Source organism: Drosophila ficusphila, unplaced genomic scaffold (genome assembly GCF_018152265.1).
Source record: "Drosophila ficusphila isolate 14025-0441.05 unplaced genomic scaffold, ASM1815226v1 contig_791, whole genome shotgun sequence".
In the NCBI taxonomy this organism is placed as follows: domain Eukaryota; kingdom Metazoa; phylum Arthropoda; class Insecta; order Diptera; family Drosophilidae; genus Drosophila; species Drosophila ficusphila.
In genome coordinates this window covers 4,841,754-4,864,924 of record NW_025064737.1, presented here as the reverse complement: position 1 = coordinate 4,864,924, position 23,171 = coordinate 4,841,754, and the positions used below count along the sequence as shown (strand labels likewise).

At 47.2% G+C, this 23,171-nt stretch overlaps 5 protein-coding genes across 5 annotated transcripts; 2 read left to right on the top strand and 3 right to left on the bottom strand.

Moving 5' to 3' along the window:
- Nucleotides 1–441: 441 nt before the first annotated feature.
- On the bottom strand, nt 442–1,977 carry LOC108098659 (SET and MYND domain-containing protein 5). The gene is made up of 4 exons (XM_017201734.2): nt 1,875–1,977; nt 1,211–1,825; nt 978–1,155; nt 442–917 (listed from the first exon to the last, which is right to left on the bottom strand). Exons 1-4 carry the CDS (start codon nt 1,908–1,910, stop codon nt 565–567), a joined length of 1,182 nt encoding a protein of 393 aa, XP_017057223.1. The 5' UTR covers nt 1,911–1,977; the 3' UTR covers nt 442–564.
- Nucleotides 1,978–2,247: 270 nt separating this feature from the next.
- On the top strand, nt 2,248–6,216 carry LOC108098610 (protein O-GlcNAcase). The gene is made up of 8 exons (XM_017201673.2): nt 2,248–2,726; nt 2,779–3,538; nt 3,593–3,814; nt 3,878–4,233; nt 4,302–4,444; nt 4,500–4,594; nt 4,661–5,094; nt 5,163–6,216. Exons 1-8 carry the CDS (start codon nt 2,360–2,362, stop codon nt 5,990–5,992), a joined length of 3,207 nt encoding a protein of 1,068 aa, XP_017057162.1. The 5' UTR covers nt 2,248–2,359; the 3' UTR covers nt 5,993–6,216.
- On the bottom strand, nt 6,118–7,008 carry LOC108098611 (ATP synthase subunit C lysine N-methyltransferase). Its single transcript, XM_017201674.2, has 2 exons — nt 6,634–7,008; nt 6,118–6,571 (listed from the first exon to the last, which is right to left on the bottom strand). The coding sequence occupies exons 1-2, from the start codon at nt 6,908–6,910 to the stop codon at nt 6,231–6,233; spliced, it is 618 nt and encodes a 205-aa protein (XP_017057163.1). The 5' UTR covers nt 6,911–7,008; the 3' UTR covers nt 6,118–6,230.
- A 458-nt stretch (nt 7,009–7,466) lies between these two features.
- LOC108098566 (negative elongation factor A) lies at nt 7,467–13,964 on the top strand. The gene is made up of 7 exons (XM_017201582.2): nt 7,467–7,897; nt 8,717–8,971; nt 9,032–10,423; nt 10,593–11,774; nt 12,004–12,420; nt 12,480–12,635; nt 13,052–13,964. Exons 1-7 carry the CDS (start codon nt 7,688–7,690, stop codon nt 13,181–13,183), a joined length of 3,744 nt encoding a protein of 1,247 aa, XP_017057071.1. The 5' UTR covers nt 7,467–7,687; the 3' UTR covers nt 13,184–13,964.
- Nucleotides 13,965–14,263: 299 nt separating this feature from the next.
- LOC108098568 (mycosubtilin synthase subunit C) lies at nt 14,264–22,274 on the bottom strand. The gene is made up of 7 exons (XM_017201583.1): nt 22,017–22,274; nt 16,719–17,842; nt 16,488–16,655; nt 15,293–16,064; nt 15,138–15,228; nt 14,873–15,048; nt 14,264–14,815 (listed from the first exon to the last, which is right to left on the bottom strand). Exons 2-7 carry the CDS (start codon nt 17,824–17,826, stop codon nt 14,491–14,493), a joined length of 2,640 nt encoding a protein of 879 aa, XP_017057072.1. The 5' UTR covers nt 17,827–17,842; nt 22,017–22,274; the 3' UTR covers nt 14,264–14,490.
- Nucleotides 22,275–23,171: the final 897 nt, after the last annotated feature.

The following is a 23,171-nucleotide window of genomic DNA, read 5'->3' as shown; positions in this document are numbered from 1 at the left end:
AGGAGTGGTAAGGGGTGATGACTAACTACCTATAAACAGTGCACACTCGAAAGGGCGGAAAAAACAAATGTTTCATTATATGGAGGTATGAATTTGACCGAACTAAAGCTTTTAAAAAAATACTTTTAATTATATATTAAAATCTAATATCTAAATACTAGTATCTAAAAAAACACTTAAGTCCCAGGACATCTATAAAAACATCTTATAAACATGCAACAGAACTTTCCTATAGTTTTTTTTTTTTATTAATATTATATTTATTGGTGTGGACCAATGTTTTGTTCATAAACATTGCCGACGTTGTATTTTGCTGACGTTATAAAGTATGAGCAAACGGCCAAGATCTCAATTCAAAAATTACATGAAGTTTAATTTCTATTTATTATGGAGGAGTTGAAAGTTGAAAGCTCCCCCAAATTTATAAATGGTTTAGCTGTCTTGCATTGAAAAACACTTTAATTCTTCTCCAAGATCACAATATATATTCTAGAATCTATACACACATAAGACTGTTTACTTTTCAAATAAACATTTTCGTTGTAAACAGAATGTTGCCTTAACCTAGTTCATATCATCGTCATCGTCGTAGTCGCCCATTTCGTCATCATCCTCGTCGTCATCGCTTGTCTCGTCGGGATCGGAGGCCTGCGCCCGGCACTTGGGGCACTGACAGACAAATATGTAGTTCTCGCGCAGGACCTTGTGCCTGGAGTGACGACTCCGTTCTAGCATGCACTCGTCCAGGTAGGAGATGCAGATCTCATCGCCCTGTTGGATGGGCGTCAAAGCCTTCATCACAACGATGTCGTTGGAGTAAGGAAACGTGGAGCAGGCATTTGGTACGCAACTGTGGTTGATCTTGCTTTGCAGAAGGTAGAGCCCGGAGCCCTCGTTGTTCAGGAATTCGCCAGCAACTATTAGGAATATACAACTTTTTAGGTAAATTGCCATCCAAAGTTAATTTGGGTAATTACATTCTCCAACTTTGGCGTACAGCCCGTCGATGACCTTGTCCAATTGGGCCTTATCCGCATCCGGCAGAGGCAGGTCGGACACCTTGGTCACCCATTGGGACAGCACACTGGTAGCGATGCCCTGGCTGTTGGTGCCCATGATTCCCATCAAGGTTTTGAAGGCATCTGGCGTGGTGAACTGAAAAAGGAAATATTTAGTCATATATTAAACTTATCGCTGAAAAAATGCTTACCATGGAGAACTCCTCGCCGGGAAAAGCGTTGCAGAACGCACGGTACAGCTGATCCATCTGTTGCTCAAAGTTTTCGCCCAGCATTTTGTGGTAGATCTTCTGCTCGCGATTCACGATCAGCGCCTGAAAGGACTGAAGCTGCTCTAGAAACTCCGCCTTCTTGGCACTCTGCTGGTAAAGAGCCATTAGGCGAACAATAAGCATTATGCTGCCAGTCTCGGGTGGATAGTGCATTTTCTTCCAAGTCTCGTTTAGCACGTTAATAGGATGTGTGTCGTCGGAGCGGAAGGCGCCCATGCAGGCCACCCGGTGGTAGCGCTTCTGGGCCTCCATCAGGCAGTCCTCAGAACAGTAGCGCACCTTGCAGCGTGGGCACTGGGTGAATTGAGCCACCCACTGGGCAGTAGGATCGTGCTGTAGCAGGGGCACTTCCACACGGGGATCGCTGGCCAGCCGACGCACGTTTTCCAGTACCGTCTCCAGCGGTCGCATACAATGGTCGCAGGCCGCGTAACCGTAGGCCTCGTTCCACGAGAACTGTCTGGACACGAAAGGCTCTTCCTCAAATATCACCTCGTTCGCCGCAAAGCTTTTAGTCGCGATCATGGCACGCCCCTGCAGAATCGATATGTTAGGATCGGATCGGACATAATAATCCACTTACCTTTCCGGGAACCTCTTGAATCTCAAAGTTATTCATTGTCGTTTATTCGAGTTCTTAGCGAAGGTCTGTGTTTTGTTTTGGCCGACTGCACGTGTGGCGCAGTGTGCCCGAACATTTGCACCGGTTAAATATACCCAAAGTCTCCAAAGAAAGAAAAACAGGAAGGAAATATACTAATACACGGTATAACTTTTATTTAAAATATAATTTATTTATAAGCTAACGGTTATTTAAAAAAAAGTAACACTTGCAGACAACATTTATATATGACGAGAGGGTAGACGTACATTTGAAATAACTTTGTTAAACCTTTTATAAATCAGAAGAAGACACATAACATAATAGTTCATATTAACTTAAGTAACTTTTTTCACTGTCTGCATAAATGGAAGCCTCAAATTTCAAGCTTTGGAAAAAAATATTCAAATATAGTCTTGCGTTATTCAAATGTCGATTTCAAAATAAATATTTCTTCATCGGTATCGATGCATCTTCCATCTCTAGGTACGGCTAATATCGTACAATCGATATCAGGAGATGCAAATCCTGAAGAGAAGGAAAAACAAGACTTATTTGGTCCTCGCAGCAGCCACATCCGTATCCCTGGCCCGTGTAAAATGGCAGATGAAGTGGTCACCCAGCCCGATGGCCAGCGCCAGTTTATTTGCGGCGTAATTGAGGGGTTCTACGGCCGACCGTGGACCACGGAGCAGCGAAAGGACCTGTTTAGGAAGCTCAAGTCGATGGGTCTTGGCTCCAGTCCGTCCTATATGTACGCCCCGAAGGATGACTACAAGCACCGCGCCTACTGGCGTGAGTTGTACACTGTAGAGGAGGCGGATCACCTGTCCAGTGAGTCACCTTTGAACTGTGCCAATCCCTCGGTAACATGCCTTTTTTGCAGGTCTGATAGCGGCGGCGAAAGAGGCGGGGATCACCTTTTACTACGCCCTCTCGCCGGGCCTGGACATGACCTACAGCAGCCCCAAGGAGATCGCCACGCTGAAGCGCAAGCTTGATCAGGTTTCGCAGTTCGGCTGCGAGGCCTATGCCCTCTTGTTCGACGATATCGAGTCGGAGCTCTCGAAGGCGGACAAGGAGGTCTTTCAGACGTTCGCCAACGCCCATGTATCGGTGACCAATGAAATATACTCGCACCTGGGCAGCCCCAAGTTTCTCTTCTGCCCCACCCAGTACTGTGCCTCTAGAGCTGTTCCCACGGTCCAGGAGTCCGAGTACCTGCACACCCTGGGCTCCAAGCTGAACAACGACATCGACATCCTTTGGACGGGTGATAAGGTCATTTCGAAGACCATAACCCTTGAGTCAATTCAAGAGATAACCGAGGTGCTGCGCCGTCCACCGTGCATCTGGGACAATCTGCACGCCAACGACTACGACCAGAAGCGCGTCTTTCTGGGTCCCTACAGCGGTCGCTCGCCGGAGCTGATCCCCCACCTGCGGGGCGTGATGACCAACCCCAACTGTGAGTTTTACGGCAATTTTGTTGCCATCCACTCTCTGGCCTTTTGGTCGCGCTGCAGCCTGGATTCGAAGGTAAACAGCTCACTAAGCGCGGATATAAAATTGGAGACTGAAAACGAGGACGAACTTCCGGCGGAGTTCCTCTCGAAAAACGTATACCACCCGCGATTGGCTCTCAAGTAAGCAAAACTACTAGACCTGCAAATTGAAAACTATATAACAACCTTTTTAAGAAATGCTATTACGGAGTGGCTGCCGGAATTCTTTATGGAGAAGGAAGCATGGGGGCCAATCACCAAACCCCAACCGCAAGTGCAAATGGTCATGCCCATCATTCCCATAATACCATCCATCAACACCTGCATGAGTCTCACCACCACCACAACCACGTCGACAAGCTCAAGGACGGTTCCTGAGGTCAATACCACTCAACTGCAAGCCCTGGCTGATGTTTGGTAAACTGTGGAATTCTTCAGTATTTGAGCCACCTTATTATTAAGTCGAACAATTAATTTCAGCGTTGTGACGTCGTCCTTGACTCCAATCTCCAATCCTGTGATGAACTCGCTAGTTTCGCCCACCAAAGTGATAACGAACGACGACATCATCAACCCCATTCCGACCACAGCAGCCAGCAACATTGAACTGCCCAAGAAAATACCAATCTCTGTCGTCCCGGTTCCCATAATGGAGGCAAAGGCCGTAGAGGAATCCGTGGAACTGACTCTGGACAATGCGACTTTCGATGAGAATGAAATCGAGCCGAAAAGCGATTCGGTGAAGGAGCGGCTTGAACTGGATGTGGACGACTTGGAGGAGAAGCAGGAACCTGTGGCCAGTCTTAGTGTAGACGCAATGCTTGACGACACAAACGGTAATAAATCGAATCAAAATTAATTATGTTATATTATTAGTAATTGTTTTCTAAATATACATTTTTAGCCAGTCTAAGTCCGCTAAGCGGCGGTGCCAATGAACCCATGGAGTGCAGCAGCAGCATCGCCTCACAGGTTTCTCCACGGGAGGACGAGGTAATAAAACTGGTGGCCGACGATGTGATTATGGAGTCTGTCAACGATGTGCATGTAAATATGGTGTTGTATTCGGAAAGGTATTCCTATTTCAGTTTTCATTTTCTAGAGTATGCATGTGGAGAGTGGGACTTCGTCGCCGATCTCAAATACGGAAATGCGCGAGGAAAACGAAGCTCACTCGGTTGGGACAATTGAGAATAAGTATGCAGAACAGCAAAAACTATGAGTTTCACCCATGGTTTAACCATAAAATTTCCTTTATTCCAGTACGACCGCGGGCGGATGTGAGCCAAAGATGACTATCGAGGATCTGGGCCTTCTCTGCGATCTCTTTTACCTGCCTTTCGAGCACGGCAGCCGTGGTCACAAGCTGCTTGTCGAATTCAACTGGCTGAAGGCCAATGCAAATGTGATACTCCAGGACCGTTCTGCCGGTGGCGGAGGTGATGCCATCAAAAGCATAAAGCCAGAGGTCAGCGAGTGGCTACTACGCTGTGAGCAGTTTGACGAGCTCTGCAGCAGCGTCGTCCAGCTGCTCATAAAAATCGCTCATTGTCAGAACAAGGAGATCTGCCACGAACTTTACTCGTATGTGTGGGATATCTCCGGATCCCTGTCTCTGCTCAACTGCTACATTAAGTGGCTGGCTCTCGGTCATTTCCCGCAAAACACTTCCTCTTACACGGAAGGCAGCTATACTTGTAAGTGTCGCAATTTAAATTTAAAAATAGGCAATTAATGTTTTGGCCATATATTGAAACCATTTTAGGGTTTAGCAAGGGTTGGAAGGAGGCTTTTATGTCCGGCGACCAGGAGCCGTGGGTCTTCAGGGGCGGCCTCATTGCGGACCTACAGCGACTGATGCCCGTGGACTCGGGCAACGACCTGTTCGTGTACAAGCTTCCGGAGCAGCCCACAGCTAATTACTATCTCCTGAGGCCCTACTGCAATGCAGACGAGCAGAACGTCAATGATGTGTGCACCCGATTGTATCTGAAGTGGCAGGAAGAGCAAGACGGAGCTGGTCAGATCGCGTTTCCACTGCCGTCGAATGTGTTCAACATTGTGGCGGACGGACTTATTGGGGCGCATCTTACACTCAGTCCGGAACTGTGCATTGTGGCCTACGATGAGAGCAACAGCATTATAGGCTACGCGTGCGCGGTCTTGGACGTCAATATATTCCGACGCAACCTGGAGATGTGCTGGTTAACAGAGCTGCGTGAGAAGTACCCCAAGGACCTTAGCTTGCAGGAGGCCAGCGAAGAGGTAAGGCGGCTCGTTACACGCTTTGTGGATCAGTTTCACGGCAGCAGCGGCCACGCGGCTTTAGAGCAATGTCCCCCGGAAGTAAGCGGCTCCTTTCCCGCCGTGCTAATATCCGGTACTCTGCGGGAGGCAGAGGAGAAGGACTCCGGCATAACCAAGCGTATGCTTACCGTGCTGCTAGCTGCCCTGCGAGCAAACGGTTGCTTTGGTGCTCACGTGTGTGTGCCCGAGCAGGACGTCGCCCAGGTGAACTTCTATTCCAGGATTGGTTTCGTGGATGTGTATCGCGAGGAGGCCACCCATTGCATTTACCTGGGGCGCCGGTTCTAGCGCTACTACTTCCGGTTGCCAGCTTCACTGCCTCCACTTTTAATGTTCCTTCTTCTTTGGTATTCCGGCTAGCGGTGCTAGCCACTCCACTCCGTACTGTCGTACTTGTCCTTTTTGTATTCTCATAAGGTATAAAGTTTGTATTACTGACCAACCCTTCTAGCATTTATCTTAAGCAACGTTTTCTTGTCGTGGAAAACAATAAAATACCAGTTTAATAACTATTCGGCTAGCCGTTTCAACTGTTTTTGTTAAGGTCGTAGAACCACACTGTGTTCACTCCATCCTCGATGATCTTTACGTGCTGCAGGTTAGGCAGTGGAAAGCGGCAGGCGATGATCTTGGTGTTGTGTGGACACTCGGCGATCAGTTTTTGCTCCAGGTCCTTCATCATCTGCTCTACGCCGAAAATGACAACGAAGTTGTAGTCCTTGATGTCGAATTTCCACAAGTCTCGCCGAAAGAACCTCGTCTGTTTTGAAACCCCATGACGCAGTGCAGCCAAGCGGGAGTAGTAGACCAACCAGGGGTTTAGCTCCACGCCGTCTGTCTGCAAAGTTTTGTGGTGCTGTGCAGCAGCTGGAAAGGATTACATAAGTGAGTTCGGGTGTATTTGAATTGAACGGGAGAAGCATACTCACCAATAACGATTCGCCCGTCCCCGGATCCAATGTCCAGCAGCTTTCCGCCCGCGTTCTTGGGTAGAAAGCTAAGGACATTTTGGATTTGTTCGGTAGTGGCCGGCACATAAGGCAAGCAAATCCTCCGGAAAGCGGGAGCCACAAAGGATGCGCACACAATTGATAGCCCAATGCCGACACCTCCTGTAGCCGCTATTAGGATTTTGCCGCCCGTTGACATACCATTTTTTGGGGACTTTGAAACTGTTTTCGAGACATCTGCATTCAATATCTCCATTATAGTTAGCTAAACTTAATTTCCATCCTAAAAATAATCTAATTGGAAGTTGCCGTGAGGTCAGCTGTTCTATGGCCCGGCTGCTTACAAGTGTTGCAAAATTACTAGAGACAAGAGTTGCCGAGGTCACTAAAATATTGAAAAAAGGCGGTATTTTTTTTAAAAGGCCTAAGAGATTGAAATAAGAAATATCAATAATGCTTAAGATTATGTTTTAAGTTTTTATGAAATGTCTATTGCGTTTTTGTATGCTGGCGGAAACTCCGAGACTTCCGGAAACTATAATACCTATAGTGTTTGAATTGAAAGTGTAGCTTCTTGTTCGAAGCAGCGCGAGCATATTAAAAGTTTCTTTATTTGTATCGAAATTGCATGTTGAGGCAAAGATGAAAAGCAAGTAGAGAAAATCAAACAAATTTAATACCAATAGTCGATTTCGTAATCGGTATAATCAGAATAGGCATTTATTGGTAAGTGTCTTCGCTAAACTATGAGGGTGTTCATCCGTACCATGGATTTTTTAGACATTTATGTTATTAACATCTGGCAATGCTGAACACATTTATGTTGGACATGTGGCAACACTTTTTTCGTGCGTTTTATGTGTGCGTGCGCTTCCTATTACAATTTTTCGAAGGATTTTCAGTGTGTTTTGTTGACGTGCACCGCGGCCGAAAGTGAAAAAGGCGATTAAACTGTGCCGTGCAACAGGGCGGGTCAGCGTTTGGCATAAATTGCAGTGTGAGCCCGCGTGCGGACAGGCGTAAGGCGTTAAAAATGGCGAACGTAAGGGACAGCGACACATCACTGTGGCTGCATAATAAACTGGGCACCTCGAACGACTCGTGGATAAACGGCTCGATCTGCTCCCAACTGAACAAGGAGGTGCTCCGCAACATCAAGGAATGTTTTCCGGACCTGCAGACGCAAGTTAAACTGAAGCTCCTCCTCAGTTTCCTCCACATTCCGCGCCGTCTGGTGGAAGAGGTAAATGGCGTTGGTGTATGGAAAAAGTACACCAGTGGAACACACACACGCACGCTGAGACACCCGCACACGTATACAGCGTTCACTTGCTGTTGGTGAAACAAAAGTGTGGAAAATGTGTAAATACTCAGTGTGAAACGCAAATCCCATCAGCTGGAGTTTGTTTTAAAGTGTATTGTTACTTTTCTCGATATTTCCAAACGGGAGACTTCGCTGGATGGTGAAAATAAATATTGGATAGGTTTCCCGCCACTTCTACTTTTGTGTACACATTTCTCTCAGCCACATACTTTTACTCTCCCTCGTGTGCCAGTGTATCAGTGGGTGTGAGTGTGTGTGAGAGTGGGCTGTTGTGGGTGGCCTACGGATTCATTTGTTTGTTATACTCTTCGCGAAGACTATTATTGTTCTGATAAGACGTTTGTCAAGCAGTGAGACCCTACGGCTATTGTAATAAAACTGTCTTGCAAAACAAGTTTGGAAAAAGATGAGATCAGACACCTGAAGTGCCATAAAAACCATCTAGTTTTAAAGATAATCGCACTGGCGCATATTTTCAGTTGTTACTTGCTATTGGATGGATTTATACAAATTCGTCATGAGCTGTAAAGTCAAAAGCCCCATTTCTAATTTTGTTTGTTTCAATATAAAGGAGTTCAACATGTAGAGTTTAAAACCAAATGAAATCAAATCAAAGTTCGAAACATTTTAGCGTAACAGTTGTTTCAGGGTGTCTAAAGTGCGTCTCCAAGTGTGTCAAAGCTTCGAGATTGCGAATTAAGCCTATTGTCCCGAATCTAATTTATATTGCTTTTGCAGTGGAAGGCCGAGCTTGAGGAGGTAATCGAGGTGGCTGGCCTCGACTCGGAGCTGTGGGTCTCGATGCTGGCGGAGACGATGAAGACGTTCCCGGCCACCAGTTCACTGAACACAGAGATCTCCGACTACGAGGACACACGTCCCATCTTCACAGACATGGTCAACGACCTGCGCAGGTTGGTCACCAAGCACTCGGACTTGGGCATGTTGCCCCTTGAGTGCCAGTACCTAAACAAGAACGCGCTGATCTCAGTGGTGGGTATATAAGCAATCAAAACCCCTCTTAGGTTTTACTAATTATTGTTGTAACTACAGGTGGGCCAGCAGCCCGCTCCCGTCAAGCATTTCACGCTGAAGCGCAAGCCCAAGAGCGCCCAGCTGCGTACCGAGCTGCTACACAAGTCCGCCGATGCGCAGTCCTCTCTGAAGAAGGCCTCAGCACCCACGATTCCTCTGCGATCACGCGGAATGCCCCGCAAGATGACGGACACCACGCCGCTCAAGGGCATCCCGTCACGCATGCCCACCACTGGATTCCGATCAGCCACGGTGCCCGGCAACGCCGCCCAGCGCCCCAATCTCAGTCGCATGCCCGCTGGTCGCAAGGATGGCGGCATCAAGCTGATCGAGTTCACCGAACAGCCACTGGGCTACGCGGCGGCCAAAAAGCGCAAGCGCGAACAGCAACTGGAGGAGCAGCAGAAGAAGCAGGAGCAGAAGCAGCAACAGGCTGCAGCGGCAGCAGCTGCGGCGGCCACGGCAGCGGCGGCCAATGCGGGCGACAGCTCGCCAACGGATGCGGCCACCGCTAGTGGGGGAGAAACTCCTGTTACACCGACGTCGGCCAACAACAGTTTCGAGATCAAAATGGAGCCTCAGCTCAACCAGAGCGCCGGCAGCCTGGAAGAGCCGCAGGACGAGGACCTTGCTGGCAAAACGGCCATGGAATGCGATCCCGAAACACCGGAGTACGCCACAGCAACGTTGGAATTTGCACAGGCCACAACAACATCCGTGGTGGATGGACAACCAGGAAAGCCTTCTGTCGAGGCAAAGTTGAAAACGCCGCGCACTCCGAAATCAGCCGCAAAGCTGAACAACAACAACAACAACAGCTTCAACCATACCCCCAAACGAATCAAGCAGGAAATCGAAATCAAGAGCGAGGAGATCATAGTGCCCGCCAGCATCAAGCTGGAAAAGATCGAGACTTCGCCGTCGACGCAGCGCGTCATCATTCAGCAGCAGCCGCCTAGTTTGGTGCAGCGCACGCCGCACCTGCTTATCCGCAGTTCGCCACAGAAACGGCAGAACAATGGAGCCACCACGAGCACCGCCGCAACCACAACCACTGTGGGCAACACCACCATCAAGATGGAGAAGCTGGACATCAAGCCCATGCTGCGAACCACTGGCGCGTCACCCTCTACGAGTGCGGGCACTACCACCACTCTCCTAACCCAGCAGCAGCTGCGTCAGGCGGCCAATCCACTGGCCAATCTGCCCAACAACATCTCTGTGAAGATCACTTCCGCAAAAGCGAAGGCGGCGGCCGCGGCAGCAGCAGCAGGTCCCAGTGGAAGTCAGCCTCAGTCGCAGGCCCAGACGGTTCAGGTTCAGCAGACACCACAACAGTCGCAGCCTCCGCTTCTGATCAACAGCTCCACGCCTGTCATCCTGGCATCCTCGCCCAGCGCTCAAAGAGTGGTAAGTTGTCAGGAACTTAGCGATTGTTTATTCTCATCCTAATCTCAATGAAAAAAGTCTGGAGTAAAGCCCATTAAAAATGTTATTCATTTTGTTCATTTACCAAAGAAGTAGTAATTATATTATTTGTTTTATAAATATGTTTCACTTACATTATTTTTTTTTACAGAAGGCTTTGGCCATGCCCAGCAGCAGTTCCGCCCCCACCACCACAACGACAATACCGTCGCAAGCCATAAAGACGATGCCGCTCAGCCAGCTGAAGACGGCCACCAACAGCGGACCTGTGATCATATCGCAGACTATTATTCAGCCGGCGAAGCGAGCCCAGCAACAGGCGGGAACCTCGAGTGCAGCGGCCTCTTCCCAGCAGCAGCAGCCACAACAGCAGCAGCAGCAGCAACAGCAGCAACTGTTGCACCAGCAAATACAGCAGCAGACGCAGCAGCAGTCACAGGTGCAGCAGCAGCAACAGCCGCAGCAGCAGCAGACGCAGTACATTCTGGCCACGCCCCAGCAGCAACCGCAACAGATTCAGCAGCAACAGCAGCAGCAGCCCATGTTGCCAACGCTTACCTCGTTCTCACACAGCCGGCCCTTGCCGCAAACCACCACGCTTTACCAGGCCACCACTCCCGGCGGAAATGGCCAGACACCCACCAAGATCCTGTTGAAGACCTCTGGTACATCGAGTGTGGTGATGACACCACTGCGTCAGGCCCAACCGCAGCAGGCTACCGCTGTGGTATCCTCGAATCCTCCGCCTCTGGTGGCCACCTCAGCTGCAGTGGTTTCGCCCGGACAGTCCAACACCCTGAACATTCAGAACGTGCAGCTACCGAATCGACCAGTGACCATCCAACCAGCATCCCAGGCCGCCCAGCAGCAGCATATGCAGGCCCAGTTGCAGCAGCAACAACCGCATCCGCAGCACACGATCGTGGCCAACACGACGGCCACGCAGCAGCCCAAGTTGTCGCAGGTCCTGATGCAGCCGACCGGAGCAGTTGGGGCTGGTGGCGTGTCCGCGCTGAACGTGTCTCCCACGTCCGGCAAAAACAAGACCATCATACTCACCCAGAAGGGCGTCATTCTGCGCAACATTGGGGGCGACATGTACCAGCAAATCCCCATCAGCAATGTGGGCAACCTGCAGGGACTCGGCGGCACTACGCTCATGACCACCACGGCTGGACCGCCGAGTCTGGTGAAGACCACGCCCTCGACTGGGGTGCAGTTGCAGCAGCAACAGCCTGGCAAGCAGATCCTGCCCACCCTAATACCAACCAGTTCGCTCGGCGGGCAGCACGTCATTGTGCAGCAGCAGCAACCCTCCAACGTCATCGGAAATGTAAGTAAAATATCATAATTAAATAAACAATTGAAAATAAGTTTAGTTGAGAAGTAGAATTCATAACGTTTGATTCATTCCGAAAAATATAATTGCAACATCATAATTTAACATCATTTTTTCATGAACTGTATAAAAAGTTTATGGTTTAAATTATTAGCTTATACTGCTTGATTGCTTTTAGAGTATCTTGACTTGATATTCATATAACTAATTATACTTCTATCAGTCCCAACAGCAGACCATCATTCGGCCAGTGATGACCAACGTTGGCGGAGGCTTGACCACGCTGCCGCAGGGACTGACGCTGATCCAACGGCCGGGCCAGCAGCCGCAGCTGGTGCAGGTGCAGGCGGCGCCGGGCAGCACGCAGCGCACGATTATCACCCAATCGAGCTCGGCGTCGCAACAGCAGCCGCGCCAGCAGCAGCAACAGATCCTGGTCCAACACAAGCCGGCTCCGACCCTGCAGCAGCGTTTGGTCACCTCCACCACCAGTGGTGGTCAGGGCCAGCCGGGCAATCCGAATGCGGGTATCGCGCGCACCGTGCAGGTCCAGGTGCAGGCCCAGCAGCAACCGCAGCAGCAGCAAGCGGCGCAACAGCAGTCGCAGCAGGCCCCACAGAGGCGAGGACTTTCGCTATCGGTAAGAAAACACCTACAAACTATGTTTAAATTTAAATTAATTCCTGTGATATTTTGCAGAACGAGCACGTGCACAAGGCGCATGAGATGTTCCGCAAGGCGAATCGCGTCTCGCGACCGGACAAAGCCCTCATCCTTGGATTTATGGCGGGTCTGCGGGAGAACCCGCGCCCCAATAACGAAAATGTGCTGGTCATTAAATTGGGTGAAACAGAGGTAAGGTTATTTAGGTCCTATTTTCAGTCCCCGTGACTAGCTAAAACAAGTATGACTCACATACTCATTGCAATTCAAATATTGCATAAAGACATGAAATACCAATATCTGGGTTTTTTTGATGACTAGACGTTTTAGTCAGTTCAAGAACAATTGCAAACTTTTACTTTCGACCTGATTACTTCCAAAATTGCTTTTGCTGATGAACAAGTAAAAAATTCTGATAATTCAAGATAATTATTCACAACGGCTAAAACCAATTGTAAATTCAATAAGAACCTTATAAAATCGTTTCAGTTCAATTAAAAATATTTTGGGTTCGTAAATGTTTTTTTTATATAATCAATAAAATTGCATATTCATTTCTATATATATTTAAATATACATTTAAATACAAATTTGCTTAACTTTCGCAGGAAAAAGTACAACAAGAGAACGGCAACATGGCGCTGTGCCTGGTGGAGTCGCACATCCGGCTGGACTACAACACCGGCGAGTGGAAGACATTCCAGAACTACAGACTACAGGACCAGACTGCCGCCTCATAGTCCACGAGGGTCATACGCATCGTTCGCAGCACCAAGTGAACGCGGACAGCCAGGCTGAAGCTGAACATGCGTATATAGATTTTGAACTATCTTTTTTGATTTGTCATCCGCTCTGCACGGGCTGCTTCGTCGCCGCCCCTAATTAGGCTACTGAAAACCCAACCGCCTCTTCCTCCCCTCCTCCACCCTTATTCCTCTCCCGCAGTCAACAAGGCACCCCAAGAAACGATGGAAAGAATGAAACTATAAAATAATTAAGGTAAATTAGCTGTACAGTTGTTTAGTATGTAGTAAAGGCTAGCGCTTAAACATTTAGTAAACATGCCCGTTCACACATCCACGACGATCACCAATCATCCCAGCACACATTCATGTTCACCGCCGGCTGAACGCTTCACTGGAGAGCAGTTGGAAAGGCGGATGGGCCAGAAGTGAACGTTCGGCCAGATCACATAAGCACACACACGACACAACAATTCACAACACAACACACAACACAACAAAACCACACACCCTTGCATTTGAAATCTGCATATGTATACCTAGCTTATGTAATTATTGTCGAGTAAAAAGTGTGTAATTATCTTACCAAGCAGCATAAAATTTAGAGACGCTGATCGGCGCTCGTTATTCATTAGAAATCCAATGAAAATATATAGTTATAGATATATATATATATGTATGAGCCGCAGCAACCACAGCAAAATTAACTTAAATCTTGAAGTGTGTAATAGACAAACAATAAACCTAGCATATGTATTTATGGCTTAAATGTTAAAAACGCTGCTTTTCATTTGAGTGGCAAGAATTTGGGTCACGCAAACTCAACGTTCAAACACTCGATCAATTGATTCATTTGATTACCATGACATCTCTGGCTAACTGGAAACTGAAAGACACATTCAAGCTGCATGGGATTAAACTTTGGAAATGACCGCTGAGAAGCGAGTAAGGTAATCCACCGAGTTTAATTGATTTCCTTGGATATGTGAAAAACAGGGTTTTGGCATTCCAATCCATTATGGGAAAGTACTTGGATCACGGTCAAGTGAGCGCATGTGGAATCAAACGCGGCTGTCGCTAATTGTCGATTGTTGTTTCTTTAATTGTCTCGAAATCGCAAGCTTACAACTAGTCAACACAAACTTACGAAACTCCTCCGCTGAGTTACACTATGCCTAGGGCTAATACTAGGTGGTAGGTGGTAGGTAGGCTAGGCTAACATAGTTAAATATAATACGTGGTGCGTGATAAATTCGCTGCAGATCTGATTCGGCGACGTGGCCAGTGGACTTTTCTGCCCGCTCCTACTTGGCCACCTCCTTCCAGTGGACGATGGCGCGCTGCTCGTCCGGAGCGTCCCGGAAGGGACGGCTGCCGTCGGAGTGCACGTACTCGTTCACCTGGAAGTTGAGGAGCGTCTTGTAGTGGTACACGTCGGCCAGCTGCTGCGTCAGCGGACTGGTGTTCGTGGTGAAGATGCCGGCGAACTGCTTCTCGCGGGCCACGCGCAGCACCTCGTGCTCCATGAAGTGCATGCAGGCGATGTTCTCGCGGGGATTCAGCTTCTCGGCGGTGCCCATCATGAACGAGTGCAGGATCTGGTTGGGGCCCTTCGGCAGGTAGTTGTCCCTGTTCCAGATTCGATATAAGTATATGTTTCTACAATTATATCATCTAAAGGCTTACCTGATGGGACCCTCGCAGAACTCAAGGAACTCGAAGACGATGAGCAGCTTGGACTTGATGTCCACCTCGGGCTCGTTCCGGGCATCAAAGTTCAGCGCCGTGCCAATGATGCGATCCGTGTTGCGATCGTAGACCACGAAACTCAAGTCCCGCTCCACCAACACGTTCCAGATGTCCTGCGAGATTTTAAGGGATTTAAGTATTTAGATATTCAATAATATTCGAAAATTTTAACCCATCATCAAATCTGAAATTATTTACTTACATTCAGTATATCGCTGTAATCGGTTCGCAAAACTCCTGGCTTGAGCCACTGTTCCAGGTCTGCCTTATTGTAAAAGCTGGCCACAATGATCCTATGTTAAAGGAATTGAAATTAGTATTTGTATTTCCCTAAGATCCAAACTCTTAGCTACTCACTCGATGACCTCCTGGCGGTGCTCCAGGCGCAGCGGCACTGCCTCCATCTTCAGATGCGGACAGGCATTCAGGGACTCCTCCTCCAGCTGCACTGCATCATGGTTTGCCGCCATCTTCTCGATGATCTCGCCCAGGTTCTTGGCTGCAATGAACTCGGAAATGCCGATGTTGTAGCCCTTCTCGCGCAGCAGAGTTACCGTGAAGATAGAGTTCAGGGAGTTGCCGCCCAGCTCGTAGAAGTTGCTGTGAGGCGCCAAGGTGGCCCTGGTGGAGCGTCCGATGACCCCACCCACTGTCTCGAAGAGATCCCGAGCCGTGAGCTTCAGCTCCTCGGGCACCTGGGAGTAGTCGAAGTCCAGGACGATGCTGTTGTCGCCCTCGTTGTTGTTGGCCGTCTCGTAGGACTTGAGCAGCGCCTGGCGATCCACCTTGCCGTTCACCAGCAGCGGCACGTGCTCCAGGATGACCACCTGGGGCGCCATGTAGTCGGCCAGCTTGTCCTTGAGGCGCGCTTCCATCTGCAACTCGGTGACCATTGGTGCGTCGTCGCGGAGCTTCACGAAGGCCAAAATGGCCTGGTCCACCTGGCCAGCGTGGTAACACAGCACCATGGCCTTCTCCACCAGCGGCAGTTCGGCCACGTTCTTCTCCACCTCGGAGAGATCGACACGGTGGCCCCGGATCTTCACCTGGGAGTCAGTGCGTCCCTCGTACATGATGCTGCCGTTCTTCAGGGATCCAAAGTCCCCAGTGCGATACAGACGAGCGTATTCTGAATGGTTTAATAGAACGATTAAAGTGAATGACAATAAGATGGTAATTTTCCTACATTAAATCCAAATGATCTTTTAAATTATGCGCTGACTTACTACAATGAACCATAATAACCACTAGTTAATAAACTTTAATTATGAGATATTGAGGTGTTGCCAGTTGGTAATAATAACTTGCGGTGTTAAATTACTTCCAAATCTATATAGTATGTATGCTCAATTTAGAGTGTGGTACGAACCATAGTTATCACAATTAAGGAGCTAAACTCTTAGCTTGAAGTGTTTTCCAAAATCTATCACTTAGTAAATAAATAGCAATTATAGGATTTTAAGGTGGCGCCAGTTGGTAGTAATAAATTTAAGTATTCAATTATTGCCAACATTTCATAAACTATCTAAAAAATAGGAATGCAATCACTTACTCTTCTCCACAGCAAGCGGATTCTCCAGGAAACGCTCGGGATCGCGTCCATTGACATAACCAGCGGCCAAGTTGAGCCCCGAAGCGAAGATCTCACCAATCTCGCCATTCTTCACAGGACGATAGTCCGCATCCAGAAGATAGATAACCGTGTTGGACACAGGAATACCTTAAGTCAATAGGAATTATAAATCAAATCAAGTTCCAATAAGAAAACAAGTTTCATCCTCACCTATTGGAACATTGTCGTAGAGACTCAGCTGCTTCTTGCTCTCGCAGGCGAAGTAGGTGACATCACCGAGCACCTCGGTGGATCCGTAGAAGTTGTACAGCCGGTGGACGCCCTCGTCGAAGTAGTCGAAGAAGCTGCTGGCCAGGCAAACGGGGAGGGGCTCGCCGGAGCAGACCCAGATCTGCAGGTTGTAGAGCAGCTTCTGGGCAGCACCGCCGCCCTCCATCTTCAAATACATGAGCATCGATCGCAGGAGCGTGGGCACCAGCACTAGCCGCCTGATCTTGTAGCGCTCCAGCAGGGCCACCAGTCGCTGGGGGTCCTTGGTCACGGCCTTGGGCACCACGAGAATGGCCAGGCCGCACATCAATGGACCCCACAGCTCGGCGATCGAGTCCACGAAGGTGAGGGCCGTCTTGAAGACGCTCACCGCCTCGTTGGCGGTGTAGGGGAAGGTGGCCCACTGCCACTGAAGGCGGTTGAGCACGCTCTCGTGCGGCAGGCGCACTCCCTTCGGAACCCCAGTGCTGCCGGAGGTGTAGAGCACGATGGCGATGTGGTCATTGCCACCACGCAGCATCTCCTCCGAGAGCAGATTGGAGCCACCCAGCTGCAGCGACTTGGCGTACAACTCCGTTGCGGAGAGCGTGGGGGTTCCCTGGAAGCGGCCAGCGTCGATGTCATCGTCACGGATCACCAGGGTGGGCTTCGCCTCCAGGAGGATGTGGTGGATGCGGTTGGCCGGGAAGCTCGGATCGATGGGCAGATAGGCGCCTCCCGCCTTCCAAATGGCCAGCAGCGTGGTGACCAATCCCTCCGAGGGCTGCATGCAGACGGCCACGATGAAGTCGCCGTCGCTGTTCGGCTGCAGGAAGCGTCCGTGGGTCTCGGCCACCAGGAGCCGGGCCGCCCGGTTGGCCCGCTCGTTCATCTGGCGGTAGCTGCTCTGGCTGGGCGCCATCCCGTGTCCCGGGGTGTCCGGCTGGTAGATCAGGGCCACCTTGTCGGCGTGCCGCAGCTGCTGCTCCTCGAAGATGCGGTGCAGAGCTCTCGGCGCGAAGTCCTGCTGCAGACCCTTAACAATCGACAACTGTGGCAGCGAACCCATCTTGAAATTATCTTATCTATGGTGAGTAATACAATTTTAATTTGTAAAATATAAAATTAATTATATATGCAATTAGTAAGTCAAAATCAATTAGGGGTTTTCTGCCCAGCAGATCACCCAGAGATTCTGTACATTACATCAGCTCTCCCAACTTTATTATGCAACGCGGGTTATTGCCTTATTGCCTTGCAGTGGCAATTAAACTCATTCATACATGCATATTTATAACACCTCGCCTTAATGGAGCGCTCACACAATAAACTATTAAAATGAATGAATACTGGACCTGACTTAATCGGATGGCTCCAGGTAAGATTTATTTACTGTGTTAATTTATACTCTCTTAAGCTGCAGAAATAATAATGGCAATTAGGTTAAATGGCTGACTAATTGTAGGTTTGCGGGGTTGTCCGATGTTTTTTTGTCAATCTTATTAATATGCAACAAGATCAAAAAGTTTACTGAACGGTTTCCCCATCAAGAATGTAAATTAATTAAACTTGGCATGAAGTGTGCTATTTATATAATATCTTCTGTGTATATGAGTTGTTATTATGCATTTAGATTATAAAGTTAATTGAAATGATCAACTATTCTGGTATTTTTACTGTTTGGGTTTTTATCTTGCATCGGTAGCCAAAGGCCTAGCAACAGCTGCGTTCAGTTTTATATCTACGCTCTCCATCATGTTTTTCCATAACCAATCAGTCATACTTTCATTACTGGTTTGTTTAATCGGGGAGTCCCTCCTTCGGTTAATTTGAAATACTAACTGCATTAGCATAGCCACCTGCTTTTAAATACTAATTACGGTCAGTTTAGTCCATGTGGGGTTGTACTACGATGTGAGATCTTTTCCGTATGTTCTATATTTATATTATTATATTTAATCATGCGGTTATTTAATTTGAATCTGTACTAGCTACCAAGACCAAAGCCACTGGAGAGTTGTCTTAAAGGAGGCATGTAGTTGAATTTTTATGGCTCGTTCGGTCGTTGGTCTTGGCCAGAAGCCCAATAACCGCTCGGAATGTTAACTCGTTAATTGCATTAAAAAATCCAATTGGCTCTGTCCCATTTGACGGGCCGCCATTAAAGTGAGGCAAGTGCAGGCCCAAGATTAACTGGAGGTCTTTAAGCTGCCATAACCTTATGTTCATGTCCGCCGAGTTCCATTGGCGTGTCATAAAAGCCAGCCAAAATGTCATTGTGCCTCAACCATTTCTGGTGTCCGAGACTGTATCTCAAGATCTCTAACTACCTGTATCTGATTCTGCTCGACTCCAATGTCAAGCGCTCTAATCCAAAACATGAAGACAGGCTGTTGTCTAGAGGCCCAAGAACGCCAATTACTCGTACCCCTGGCCTTACCTAATGTTAATCTCTGATTTGGTTTTAAAATTTCATTTCATTTCATTCGATTCAATTGGACTTGATTTGATTTGATTAAAGAACTCGTTAGAAGTTCTGCGATTGGGGAAGCAGGAAAGGCGTCGTGGCCACAGGGTAAAAGCAAGGTGGCCAGGAAGCTTCTTGGGCAACTGCTGAATGAATTATTTATTTACTCGCTTCCGCCTCTTCTCCAGCGGAGGAGGAAATGGACTGGGAGTAGAAGTGGAAGTGGAAGTGAAGGTGCAAGGTGGAAGCTAGTTGTAACCATCGCGGCTGCTAAGCTCCAAACAAGTTATACTTCAATTGCGCAATAGTTAAGCTGAAATTCGCAGTTGGCCCAGTCTTGTGTGTGCTTCTGGTTCTGGTTTATGGACTTGCTAGCCCGCCGCTGCTGATTCTCGGCTGGCATACATTTTTTGGCAGCGGAGCAATTTACAACGGTTTACGGGGCGTATACGTAACGAATTCAAGGCTAGGCAGCAGAAATCATTTCCCAAGCGCCCATTACGTATGCGCCGTGTGAGTCCAATTAGTTTGTTCGCTTGCATACACAACTTGGGTTGTTTGCCGACTATACGAGTACATCTGAGTATTTAGCTGGAAGCATGTATACGAGTGAGTATAGCACATCAGTGCATAGCATATATTGTATCTGCATACAATGCTGGCCAAGTCCATTGTCTTCATCCCGCGAGTGGAGTGGAGTGGAGTGGAGTGCATAAGAATGCCCCTTTGGTTCTTGGCATTTCACATCATCGATTAGGCGCATCCAGCGACTTCTGTTCACCTTCGCTGCCTCCGTTGATGAGGTGAAATCCGTGCGGCTGATTTAATATTATAACCGCTGGCTGCCCCTGTTGCCAATGTTGGCAATGTATCAACAAAATTGGCTATAAAACACCTAGGTGCCAGTGCAGTGGCTCGATTGAAAAGCATTTAAGACCGAGCAGAGTACGAGTGCTGCTTGTAATTTTCCAGCCAAGGTTGCACTTGTGTTAGATTGTTTTAGTGGGATTTGGAAAATCGTTCCATAATTATCGCTGCGCCATGTAATTTGTAATTTACATAATTATTGGCTGCGTTTCGGCCGGGTTGAATGACTGTTGTCGGTTGGCTGTTGTTATGGTTGTTGTCTGCTGTCCGATCGGCTGCACTTGGCAGATCAACAACATTGCCTAAGGTCGCTGGGCTTAGTATCTAGTATCTCGTGTCGCTCAAATGTTTCCGCTGGTGGCAATTCCAAAGAGTGTGGCTAATTAATTTGTCGAACTGTCGTGGGAGGCGGTCAAAACAAACTACAGCCGTTCTCTCTGATAAAATCGCATTTTGCTTTTTTATTGGGTGTATTATTATTATTGCTGCTTTTGTTTTTGGCATGCCTGATTTGCTTAATTGAGTAAAAAGCCTCTAATTTAGCCCGTGGTGGTGGGGCGCACTGCATCTGCACGGATCTTTGTGGGGGTCGTCCCCGGTGAGTGTGAGTGCGATCTGTTCTGTTTTTGTTGTCCGGCTGGCGTTTTTCCCCACCGCCGCTGTCCGCTGTCGTATTCCGCAGTATTTCCGATTGTGAGTCAATTGGATGACAGGCCAGCGTAGAAAAACCGCACTCAAGAACAACCGAACGAACGCTGAACTGAACTAACGATCTCTGCAGAGAGTCTTACGTCAATGGGGAATCAGTTCGCTTGCCCGCTAATGAGCCAAGTTCAAGTCGGCAAATGCAAATGCAAATTATGCACTATAAACACCATAAGCACTTGTAAGCGATATGCGACACCCGTTTCGCACATACTTAACATAATTAATGGCCGATCGCGCTGGCCAGTGAGTCAAATGCAATTATAAATCCATCACCTCTGGCCATAAGTATACGACCATAAATCTGCTCTAATAACCGTCCACAGATGTGTAGCACTCGATTTGTTGGCCACGTTAAGACAAATTAAATGTCAATTGCGGGTTACTTATGCTAGCATTCATTATGCCGATGGTTTGTCTAACAAACGAGCTGCTGGATAAGAGCCAGGTGCTAAGTGCTTCAAAAACAACTGCAACTGTCAGCGAATTCTAAGAAAAAGCGAAGGCTCTACCTTTTTTTTTAGAGATTCGTTAATTCGTTAATTAGTTTGCCCCTTGTGGCATTACCTTTTATAACCCCGCCCCGCCTTGAATTCTGTTTGCCGTTTGCATTTCGAGTGCATTCCCAAGGAGTGAGCCGTTTAGCAAATCAAGTTTCCTTTTTTATTTTAAGCATCTCGTTTACTTCCTCGAGTTGTGACGATTTTTATTGAACTGGTTACGCAAACAAACTGGGTTTCTGTTTTTGTTTGTTGAATCCAAAGCAGGTCTCATATTTTGGTGATAATAATTTTAATTCCTTTAATAACCGTACAATGTAACCTTTTCGCTTTGATTTGAGTACAGTTTATCTGATTATTAGAAACCTACAAGTAATTACTTTGTAACTATTTTCATCAAGGGAACCTTAGCCCACAAAAAGCCACAACGACTGAAGCGAGGTGAAAACAGTTTTGTTTTATCCGTTTTTAAGCAAAAACTAATTGCGTTTAATGTGTTTTTTTTTTAATATCCCAGCTTAATGAATTTTATGTAATTTCTGTCGGAAATGAGGTATTTTGTAATATACTGAGGTACTCGATTCGAGAATTAAATTACGCGAAAATTATTTTGTTAACAGCTCCTCAACATGCATGTCAAGTCAATTTGCATATTAATTTCGGAAAAGCGAATTAACAGAATCTCAATAAATATGTTACTTGATTAGCACAAATACCTACCGTGTTTATTAAAATATTCTGTGTGTTGATAATTTGAACAGATCTGTGATTTCTCTTTCAAATGTTTGTCTGTGGCCGTTTGACACTGAGCACGTTTCTTTCGTCTTTAAAAATGTCTTTTTCGATTAAGTGAGTCTACCAGTTGGAAAACTTCCTTTTTCGGTCACTTCACTTGCGTTTCACTTTTGACTTTGGTGGGCAGCCCAAAAAAACTTGCAACGCACTCTGTGGCAGCTCAACGTGCTATGTACTTGTAAACGGCGCTCGCAGACTAATCAGAATCCCAGCACCCGACTAACTTATATATCCAGCCGATCCGCCGCAGTCTCAGTCGCCGCCGGCTGCGCAGTCGCAGTCGGACGGCAAAGAATGGCAGAGCAGCGGCTTTGGCAGAGCTCAGAATGACAGTAAAAAAATAAACCAGTTCCTGCTCTTACAGCCACTGCAATTACCGCTCGCAGCATACTTATACTTATATGTGTGGATGCCAGATTAGAATTCGTATCGCTTTACTTTTTTTAGTTTTTCGGTCGCCATTTTCAGCGGCTGGTTACCGGTGACGTAGGAAGTGAAATGAAATTCCTGGCGGTCCCCGCACTCGCTAATTGACAGGAAAAATAAACAGATATTATTATTTCTCAGCCCACTAATCTATTGGAAATCCCTCGCGTGACACATACTTGAATGCGGTTCGAAGAAAGTCAGATCACACTGACTACACAACACTAGAAAATCACATTGAAATTTATTAGTCCTTCGAATCTGGTTACAGTGGTTTAAAATATTTTTTATAAAAAATTAAAATGTATTTTTAACAAAAAAAGGACTTTTTTCAAAACAAAATATACGTTTTTAAGAAATATGACAACAATAATTGTAACTAATAAAATATAAAAAGAGTCTGACGTTTAAACGTTGCATCAAACTAATTTATTTATTTATTTAACTTAACATTTTATTTTAATGCTTATATTGGAAAACCATTTAAAATTCTCATAGAAAATTATTTGAAGGTTTTACATAACTTAATAGTAAATTTCTACTGCTAAAATGTAGCAAAGTTTTTGGCTAGATTGTAAAACAGCTATTTGGGCCTGTTCCTTTTTAAATATTTGTCAATAAAATTATATTTGTGACCCATCCTTAATAAATACG

Bases quoted from the DNA above. Each gene is read 5' to 3' on its own strand.
- LOC108098659 (XM_017201734.2), bottom strand. From the start codon at position 1,910: ATGAATAACTTTGAGATTCAAGAGGTTCCCGGAAAG. The intron at 1,826-1,874 runs GTAAGTGGATTA...TCGATTCTGCAG, and splicing joins TTCAAGAGGTTCCCGGAAAG to GGGCGTGCCATGATCGCGAC. The intron at 1,156-1,210 runs GTAAGCATTTTT...TTCCTTTTTCAG, and splicing joins CCGGCGAGGAGTTCTCCATG to TTCACCACGCCAGATGCCTT.
- LOC108098610 (XM_017201673.2), top strand. From the start codon at position 2,360: ATGCATCTTCCATCTCTAGGTACGGCTAATATCGTACAATCGATATCA. The intron at 3,539-3,592 runs GTAAGCAAAACT...AACCTTTTTAAG, and splicing joins CACCCGCGATTGGCTCTCAA to AAATGCTATTACGGAGTGGC. The intron at 4,234-4,301 runs GTAATAAATCGA...ATACATTTTTAG, and splicing joins AATGCTTGACGACACAAACG to CCAGTCTAAGTCCGCTAAGC.
- LOC108098611 (XM_017201674.2), bottom strand. From the start codon at position 6,910: ATGGAGATATTGAATGCAGATGTCTCGAAAACAGTTTCAAAGTCCCCA. The intron at 6,572-6,633 runs GTGAGTATGCTT...AATCCTTTCCAG, and splicing joins GGACGGGCGAATCGTTATTG to CTGCTGCACAGCACCACAAA.
- LOC108098566 (XM_017201582.2), top strand. From the start codon at position 7,688: ATGGCGAACGTAAGGGACAGCGACACATCACTGTGGCTGCATAATAAA. The intron at 11,775-12,003 runs GTAAGTAAAATA...TACTTCTATCAG, and splicing joins CCTCCAACGTCATCGGAAAT to TCCCAACAGCAGACCATCAT. The intron at 12,636-13,051 runs GTAAGGTTATTT...TAACTTTCGCAG, and splicing joins TTAAATTGGGTGAAACAGAG to GAAAAAGTACAACAAGAGAA.
- LOC108098568 (XM_017201583.1), bottom strand. From the start codon at position 17,826: ATGGGTTCGCTGCCACAGTTGTCGATTGTTAAGGGTCTGCAGCAGGAC. The intron at 16,656-16,718 runs GTGAGGATGAAA...TATTGACTTAAG, and splicing joins CTACGACAATGTTCCAATAG to GTATTCCTGTGTCCAACACG. The intron at 15,229-15,292 runs GTGAGTAGCTAA...CCTTTAACATAG, and splicing joins CACCGCCAGGAGGTCATCGA to GATCATTGTGGCCAGCTTTT.